Here is a 9,997-nt window from a genome sequence, read left to right on the forward strand (position 1 = left end):
CTTTAGAGTTGTAGAGAGGCACATAGACGCCCGGACAGAGGCGATGGCATGAAACGTCCACATAAAAATGTGGGCGTGTACAAATTGTTTGGCTTCTAGTTTATCTCGAGACAATCATAATTATGGCTCCTATGCGGGACAATAAAATATTTTCAAATTGATCAAAGGCAATAAAAGTAATTTTTGTTGAAAACAATAGACTTCTTATTTTTACGTCTCAATACCTGAAACATTATGTATAAATTTCAAGCATTTTGGTCTCTGGAGCGCCCACTAGATTTTCAAATGAAAGTCAACAAGAGTCAACGCTTACAGTAGTAATTATACGAAATCCTGGAAATTCGGCCCAAGACCTAAAATAAACCGTGGAAACACCATTGGATCCATGTTGTACTCTCGTCTTAAAAAAGGAGTGTATTGCCTGGGGGGGGGGGTCTAACGATTGAGAGAGAGAGAGAGAGAGAGAGAGAGTTTAACGTCCACTCGACACAAACTAGATCGTTTCGGGACTAACATATGGTTTATTTTATTTCAATAATTCGCTTGCGGGTAGGGGTTTTTAGCAGTGGGAGGAAACCGGAGGATCCGGAGAAAACCCACAAGGTTGGAAATGATTGACAGAAATGTGTACATCAATACTTGACTGAACCATAATACCATAATACCTGAGGGAATATCGACCATAACTAAACAGCCTTTTATATATTTTTTTATTCGAAACATTCGGGCGGGAGAATGTCTTTAAGCAATATTATATCTTTCAATGTTTTTGGAATTCGTAGTTCTTCACATTTCCATTTTATACCCTTTCCGAGATGTTGCCTCACAGAAATCGTACACAAAAAGACTAGACGTCTTGGACTACATGTTAGCGCATCGATATAGTCCTCTACATCCCATGATGCAACAGAGAATGACTGACACTGAGAGTATGAAAGACCGCAATCGTATAAAATCTTAATTATGTCCATCAAATCCTTACAATTTTCACGAAAGTCACTGTAAAAGACAGCACACATATTAGAAAAAGACAATTCGCTGAAATCACAGTTTTCGGAAATAAGATACTCTGTGGGAAATTTAAAACATGACCACAGCACAAGAGCGTAATGAATGGGTTGAAGGCCTCTTGAGTCTAAAACATTGATGTCTGGTTTGGCAGCTATCAAGATTTTTAGGCATTCTTTAGCCCGTTCATCTCTTTCTGCATTCCTAGGCAAACCTCTTGGTATGGCATCTATTAGGTTTCTGAGAGCAGTGTATCCATATTTGTAACGATGGTTAATATCAGCCCCCAGTTGCAAAAAAAAATTCACTAATTCCGGATTTAGGACTATTATTGCTTCAAGAAAATCTTTAGTTGCATTAAATGGTACGTCAGCTGCTAGCAAGATTTTCACTAAAGAGATGCTATTGGCCAATGAAGTTATTGCTAACTGCAATGTACTATAATACCCATCTTTGATCGTTGGGTCAGCCCCGGCATCCAGAAGTAATTTTAAACAAGCAACTTGATCAGGGCCCCTATTATCCGAGTTCAGACAATGATGAAGTGCGTTTCTGCACTCTGCACCATCCGAGACATTGATATCTGTTCGATCGAACTGCTCAGAAACAGTTGGCTCTGGTGAACTAACAGATGAAGAATACATCGGTGTTATATCTCCACCACTATTATCACTTTCATCAAAGGAAACATCTGATTCTGATGAACTTGCAGATGAAGATGGGGGGCTTCTGCCGACTTCTGGTTTTCCTTCCGTCCGTGTATTTTGACTACTAGTATCACTTTCATCAACAGATCCGCCTTTACAAGCTGTGCAAGCAGCTTCGTCGTCTTTATCTGAATCTCCAACAGCTTTAGAAGCAGCTTCGTCGTCATTAGGTGAATCTCCACAAGCTTCAGATTTGTGTTTTTCAGTTCCATTTTGATTAAGTTTTCTTGGGTAACCTCTTTTAAGAATTTCTGCCACGCATTCAACAGCACAAATACCGCAGGCTGCCATGAGAGGATTAAAACCATATCGATCACCTAAGTAGATGTCAGCCCCAGCATCTAATAATAGACGAACACATTTTAACCTGTTGTCAGGGTTCGTGTTCTTGCCTACAAAACAGTATATAAGTGCCGTATCTTCTATCGAGTCACACTCATCAACATCAGCCCCGGCCTGTATCATTGCAGAAACACATTCGTGGAATCCCGACATTGCTGCTGATAGGAGTGGTGAAATACCATTACGATCATAGCTGCTCGCCCAATCAGAATTCTCATCAATACATTTCTTAACTGCTTCCAACCTAGTTGCTTCATCATCATGACTTAAGGCCTCAAATATAGCTTCTGTATCATCCATTTCGATATCTGTAGGCATATCTGAAATATATAATATAATTATTGCCTGATAACTCCTATTATTCTTAATTGTTCGACCAAGTTAAGATTTCTGCATTAAATTGATTTGAATCTTATATAGACAAAAGCTTACTCGGTAAAGAAGGTGTAATGACAATGGTGGCTGTTAACTGAAAGAACCAGTAATAATGGCGGCAAGTAAGTAAAACAACTAGCCATACAAGCAATAGCGGTTAGTACGTGAAACAAAAAGTCATTTCAGCAATAGCAGCTAGTAATTGAACCAACCAGCCCTACTAGCAATAGCGGTTAGTAATTGAACCAACCAGCCCTACTAGAAATAGCGGTTAGTAATTGAACCAACCAGCCCTTAGTGCTCCTACGGTTAGGACTTTTTGTTATTCGAATAGCCGTAGCTATTAACCGGTTAGTAACCGTTAACCGTATGGTATCAATTTTAAACATAAAACAGAGCTTGTCAGGAGCTACGAGTCATTACTCGTGCGCACGCTATACTCGCGTTATAAAAGGCATTACACGCGCAAAAATTTCAGGAATTTTTTCAGACATGTAAAATTCTTTAATGAAAATTTAAACTATCTAAGGCCGTAGCTATTTATTTACCTGGTTAACTTGGTTCATTTGAAACATTTTTTTAATTCAATATAAAGATAATATACAAAACAATACTCAATTTCCCTTCGTACGTGACAGACGGCGATAATATTACGATTACACAATGTTACTAAGAATAGAATAAAGTAAATTAGAAGGCGTCTATTGATTGGACAATAAAGAAATAATTCCTCACTTGCAAGTAGAATTTTTATGATTGGTTAATTTAACTGAAAACCAAAGTAGAATTCATTCGAGAAATTACGAGATATGAAACGTGTTCAATGCCGTAACGAATCTAGTATAATGTCATTTTCTAGCCTTTATGATTATATTTTGAATGGTGGTTACGTTTTGAAGTAAATAATAAACAAGGTAGAATATAGTTAGAAATGCCGAGAAGTATTTAGATTGGATTAACAATAGCAAAAGTCGAACAAGGTCCGTTGACTTTGCCGTATGACTACGACGAGTGCTATTAATAGTATCATTGTTTAGCAGTCGACATCGTTGGACGACTGTTACATTCTAAAATTTTCAAACATCAAATACAAAATTACAACGGACAAGTTTTGTTATAAAGAGGAATATAATCAGACACAACTCTATGTAATGGGGGACATCTCCGAATAACCGAACCGTTGAATTCAAACCGTTTAACCGTCCAGTTCTAACCGTTTACGGCTATCCGACTAGTCGTAGGAGCACTACCAGCCCTACTAGCAATAGCGGTTAGTAATTGAACCAACCAGCCCTACTAGAAATAGCGGTTAGTAATTGAACCAACCAGCCCTATAAGAAATAGCGGTTAGTAATTGAACCAACCAGCCCTACTAGAAATAGCGGTTAGTAATTGAACCAACCAGCCTTACTAGAAATAGCGGTTAGTAATTGAACCAACCAGCCCTACTAGCAATAGAGGTTAGTAATTGAACCAACCAGCCCTACTAGAAATAGCGGTTAGTAATTGAACCAACCAGCCCTACTAGATTTAGCGGCTAGTAACTGAAACAATCATACTAGTAACGACAGCAAATTAAGTGAAGCTAACAACCATACCAGCAATGGTGGCTAGTAAGTGAAATAACCAGCCATAAAAGCAATAGTGGCTAGTAATTGAACCAACCGGCCCTACTAGCAATAGCGGCTAGTAATTGAACCAATCAGCCCTGCTAGAAACCGCGGCTAGTAACTGAAACAATCATACTGCAAATTAAGTGAAGCTACCAATCATACCAGCAATGGCGGCTAGTAAGTGAAATAACCAGTCCTAAAAGCAATTGTGGCTAGTAGTGAACCAATCAGCAATTACGGCTAATAAGTTAAACACCCAATAATACAAGCAATCGCGGCTAGTACATGAAACAAACCGTCACAAGCAATGGCGGCTAGTAACTGAACCAACCAGTCCTACTAGCAATAGAGACTTGTAATGAAAAAAAACCCCGAATCATACCAGTAATGGCAGCAAAGTAAATGAAACAACCAGTCATACCAGTAATGACAAGAAAGTAAATGAAACAACCAGCCATATCAGTAATGGCGGCGCAAAGTAAGTGAAGCAACCAGTTATACCAGTGGTTAGTAACGGAACCAACCAGTCCTACTAGCAATAGAGGCTTGTAATGAAAAAACGAATCATACCAGTAATGGCGGCAAAGTAAGTGAAACAACCAGGCATACCAGTAATGGCGGCAAAGTAAGTGAAACAACCAGTCATACCAGTAATGGCAGCAAGTCAGTGAAACAGCCAGTCATACCAGTAATGGGGGAGGGGCGAATGATTAGCGCGTGCGCGTTGTATCATAAGGTCTGTCATTGAGTCATCTGTCGTGCCTTCGCCTACCCGGTTGTACATGACAAGGAGTAGCGTCGCCTGTCCACTAAAGACTACTACGCGCAAGCGAATTATTGAAATAAAATTGTACCATATGTTGGTCCCAAAATGACCTAGTTTGTGTCGAGTGGACGTTAAACCCCATCCCCCCCCCCCCTTCGTCCCACATATCAATACGAAATTCGTCGGATCCAGAGGTCGCTAATTTAAATGTCTCATGATACTGGCTTTCTTCAAAATGATTTATCCAATGCAGTATCGTTATTTATGATAAATGCTAACCGGTTGTTGTGTATCGCAGCACTTTGGTCCAATGCACTTTTCTTATGGGGCTTATTGTGTAGCTAACCGGTTGAGAGAGAGAGAGAGAGAGAGAGAGAGAGAGAGAGAGGGGGGGGGGTAACATCCACTCGACACAAAAACACAAAACTAGGTCTTTTCGGGACTAATATATTGTTCAATTTTATTTCAATAATTTGCTTTTACGTAGGGTCTTTAGTTATGGGACTAAACCGAAGAGAAACGAAGAGGCTGGACAGGTGACGCTACATGCAAGCGAGGAGTCGAAATCACGCCACTAAATTCAATGACAGACTTTGTGATCCAAGACGTCCGCCCCACCCTCCATTTGCTTGAGAGAGCATGGGATGGGAGAGACGTTGGGTGGCCGCTTTATCTATCATAACAAATTGTACCGGTATTTAAGTTTCAAACATTTTTTATAATGTTAAAGTAGCACATTCACGTGGCTGAATACCACATGCGTTTGCATACTGCTATTCTTGCCACTGTTTCAGTAGTTGCGACTAGAAAAAGTTCATATACGTTAATGACTATTCCCCATTTGAGTGCGAAAGAGAGTAATTTAGAAAGCGTCACGGTCACGGTGATGTTCAAACTTACAGGCAAATCCAATTGGTCAACGCCAAATAGTCGTTTATAGAAAACAGTGGCTCAACGCGAAAAAAGAAAAAAAAACGTTTGATAGATTGACAGTTTTATAGACCGTCAGATTTACAGCCCCCCCCCCCCCCAGCCTTCTATCTAACGTGAGGACCATCGAATGAAAATACTATCGATGGTGAAAAGACACACCGGGCATGGCCATATAAATAACAACAATTGATGAACATTTGTAGGTAGTCTTTAATAAGAGGAATATAGTTCCTTTAGGAACGGTCTCTGATGGGATGCCTGTCCGCTGCGTCCATAGCTGCTATATGAAAATACCGATCTTCCCCACCTCTGTTCTAAGGCAATTAGGGAGACCCCCCCCCCCCCCCGTACAACCCGCACCCACATATAAATTTTGTTTTTTTGGGGGGCCCTGGCGGTATCTTGTTCCTCATGCAAAATCGTGAGTCACCACGACACTGCTATCGGGTCATAAATGGAATAACGGAGAGGCAGAGTAATGCACCGACTCCGATGAAATTTATGATTATTATTATTGTCATGGACCTTGTTATTACGAACTTTTGTGTACGGCCCGAAGCTCAATGTGTTGGAATCCGTCTTAGTGTCTTGTTATTCAAGTCTAAATAGTAAACAAACATCGGCGTAGGAACTTGAAATTATTAGAGGATGTTAAGGGGGACTAGCAATGACCACACACCAAATTTCAGCCGAATCGATCAATAACATTTTTATTTTACCGACCTTTTAATTTCTAACGAGAGAGAACTTCATCTGTTTGACGCCATTTGCTTTGTTTACTATTTAGACTCGAATAACAAGACACTAAGACGGAAACCGACACACTGCACTAGCTGCCTATCTCTGCAGTTCATAAAAATTAATATAATTTTCGTTTACTTTAATTTTTGCGCGAAGCCACCATGTTCTATAAAATACTATTTGGTGTTGATCAGTGGATTGGCCTTTAGGTGTGAATATTGCCGTGACCTCGATTTTGACCTTGAGTCTTAACTTCCCATCCATATCAGGGCCTTTGCGTTTATGATTGCCGTGGCCTTATTTCTTACTGTATTTTCAAAGTTAATGTTCGAGGTGAAAGCAGAGACGACGTCCTTCAGAAAAGATAATTGGGTCAAAGTCGTAGGTCAAGGTCATGTTACAGAAAACTAAACTCAAACTTTTCAAAGTCATTTTTTGGACATTTGACCTTGACCCCGTAACCGATTTCGAAGGCTATCACCTTGGCTTGAATCATGGACGTTTACCTTGGTTCTGTCACACACTGCTCGGTCAGAAAAGGGTCAAACGGAGAGGGGCCCGTGTCCGAAAGGAAGTCAATGGGCGTGGTCAATGTGAAAGGTCGTGGTGACCTCCACTGGTCACCGTTAACCATCCGTGACCTTGACCCTGACCTAGTGTCCGAACTTCCCATCCATCTCGGGCCCTTTGCGTTTATGCGTGCCGTGACCTTATTTCTTACTGTATTATCAAAGTTAATGTTCGAGGTGAAAGCAGAGACGGCGTCATTCAGAAAAGATAATTGGGTCAAAGTCGTAGGTCAAGGTCATGTTACAGAAAACTAAACTCAAACTTTTCAAAGTCATTTTTGGGACAGGGCCAGGGTAAACGTCGATGGTTCAAGCCAAGATGATGGGCTTTGAAAATGGTTACGGGTCAAGCTCGTAAGTCAAGGTCAAATGTCCCAAAACTGACCTTGAAAAGTTTGAGTTCAGTTTTCTATAACATGACCTTGACCTACGACTTTGACCCAATTATCTTTTCTGAGGGACGTTGTCTTTGCTTTCACCTCAAGCATTAACTTTGATAATAGAGTATTAAGAAATAGGGTCACGGCAAGCATAAACGAAAAGGGCCCGAGATTGATGGGAAGTTTGGACTCAAGGTCGAAGTCAAGGTCACGGATGGTTAAAGGTGACTAGTGGAGGTCACCAGGAACTTTCACATTGACCACGCCCTTTGACTTCCTTTCGGACACGGGCCCCTCTGCGTTTGACCGTTTTCTGACCGAGCAGTGTGCGACAGGGCCAGGGTAAACGTCGATGGTTCAAGCCAAGATTATGGGCTTTGAAAATGGTTATGGGATCAAGGTCGTAAGTTAAGGTCAAATGTCCCAAAACTGACTTTGAAAAGTTTGAGTTCAGTTTTCTGTAACATGACCTTGACCTACGACTTTGACCCATTTATCTTTTCTGAAGGACGTTGTCTCTGCTTTCACCTCAAGCATTAACTTTGATAATACAGTAAGAAATAGGGTCACGACAAGCATAAACGAAAAGGGCCCGAGATGGATGGGAAGTTTGGACTCAAGGTCGAAGTCGAGGACACGGATGGTTAAAGGTGACTAGTGGAGGTCACTACGAACTTTCACATTGACCACGCCCATTGACTTCCTTTCGGGCATGGGCCCCTCTGCGTTTGACCGTTTTCTGACCGAGCAGTGTGCGACAGGACCAAGGTAAACGCCCATGATTCAAGCCAAGTTGATAGCCTTCGAAAATGGTTACGGGGTCAAGGTTGTAAGTCAAGGTCAAATGTCCCAAAACTGACTTTGAAAAGTTTGAGTTTAGTTTTCTGTAACATGATCTTGACCTACGACTTTGACCTTTTTAACTTTTCTGAAGGACGTTGTCTCTGCTTTCACCTCGAGCATTAACTTTGATAATACAGTAAGAAATAGGGTCACGGCAAGCATAAACGAAAAGGGCCCGAGATGGATGGGAAGTTTGGACTCAAGGTCAAAGTCAAGGTCACGGATGATTAAAGGTGACTAGTGGAGGTCACCACAACCTTTCACATTGACCACGCCCATTGACTTCCTTTCGGACACGGGCCCTTTGCGTTTGACCCTTTTCTGACCGAACAGTGTGCGACAGGACCAAAGTAAACGTCGATGGTTCAAGCCAAGGTGATAGCCTTCGAAAATGGTTACGAGGTCAAGGACTTAAGTCAAGGTCAAATGTCCCAAAACTGACTTTGAAAAGTCCGAGTTTAGTTTTCTGTAAAATGACCTTGATCTACGACTTTGACCCAATTATCTTTTCTGGAGGACGTCGTCTCTGCTTTCACCTCGAACATTAACTTTGATAATACAGTTAGAAATAAGGCCACGGCAAGCATAAACGCAAAGGGCCCGAGATGGATGGGACGTTTGGCCTCAAGGTCAAAATCAAGGTCACGGCAATATTTACATCTAAAGGCCAATCCACTGATCAACACCAAATAGTATTTTATAGAAAATGGTGGCTTCGCGCAAAAATTAAAGTATACGAAAATTATATTAATTTTTATGAACTGCAGTGTTAGGCAGCTAGTGCAGTGTGTCGGTTTCCGTCTAAGTGTCTTGTTATTCGAGTCGGTTTCCGTCTTGGTGTCTTGTTATTCAAGTCTAATTAGTAAACAAAGCAAATGGCGTCAAACGGATGAAGTTCTCTCTCGTTAGAAATTAAAAGGTCGGTAAAATAAAAAGTTATTTATCGATTTGGCTGAAATTTGGTGTGTGGTCATTGCTAGGACCCCTTAACATCCTCTGAAAATTTCAAGTGCCTATGACCACGGGAACTGGTAGAGGTACGAAAGTGCAATAGCGCCCAAACATCATGGCGACAATCGGAAAACGTAGCTCTAACAAGAAACTAAAAGGTCGTTAAAATAAGAAGTTATTAATCGATTCCGCTGAAATTTGGTGTAATGTCACCTCTACCCCCTCCCCCTTCAACACCACCGAAAAATATTATTATTGGTAGTCTTATCATTTGGTGTGTTGGCGCGGACCCTCAGTGTGTAAGGCTTCATTTTAGTGTCTTGATATTCGAGTCTTAACAATAAATAAGTATGGCGACATCGGAAATATCTTTACACAATGATAAAAAGTAGGAGGTTTATAAAATAAATGGTTATTGTTAGAATCGGCCTGATTCGTCACACTCTTACCCCTGAAACTGTCAAGTATCTATGGCAACGGGATGTGACACTATCGTTGGAAAGTGGAAGCTGAAGCATTAGGAATAGCCCTGTGACCTAGTCATAATCGAACTCAAATTCAATAGCATCAGCATTATTAGCCGTTCGCATTTTCATATGATTAGAAAGTGACGGTAATCCTATTGTGAATTGTACCGAATCACGAAAGCTAGATGTCAGATACACTGAACAATACACCGGAACGAAGTATCAAACTATAATTCACTTACTTTATTTACACATTAAATGTCAAACGGTATACAACGCTGTCTTTAAATGTCAAGGTCATG

At 40.8% G+C, this 9,997-nt stretch overlaps 1 protein-coding gene across 1 annotated transcript; it reads right to left on the reverse strand.

Moving 5' to 3' along the window:
* Window positions 1–695: 695 nt before the first annotated feature.
* Window positions 696–9,997, reverse strand: LOC126831820 (serine/threonine-protein phosphatase 6 regulatory ankyrin repeat subunit C). Its single transcript, XM_050562450.2, has 2 exons — window positions 9,938–9,997; window positions 696–2,377 (listed from the first exon to the last, which is right to left on the reverse strand). Exon 2 carries the CDS (start codon window positions 2,373–2,375, stop codon window positions 711–713), a length of 1,665 nt encoding a protein of 554 aa, XP_050418407.1. The 5' UTR covers window positions 2,376–2,377; window positions 9,938–9,997; the 3' UTR covers window positions 696–710.

The sequence above is a fragment of the Patella vulgata genome, chromosome 9, assembly GCF_932274485.2.
Source record: "Patella vulgata chromosome 9, xgPatVulg1.2, whole genome shotgun sequence".
Lineage (NCBI taxonomy): Eukaryota > Metazoa > Mollusca > Gastropoda > Patellidae > Patella > Patella vulgata.

Excerpts from the sequence above, each read along its gene's own strand:
- LOC126831820 (XM_050562450.2), bottom strand. The coding sequence starts at position 2,375 with ATGCCTACAGATATCGAAATGGATGATACAGAAGCTATATTTGAGGCC.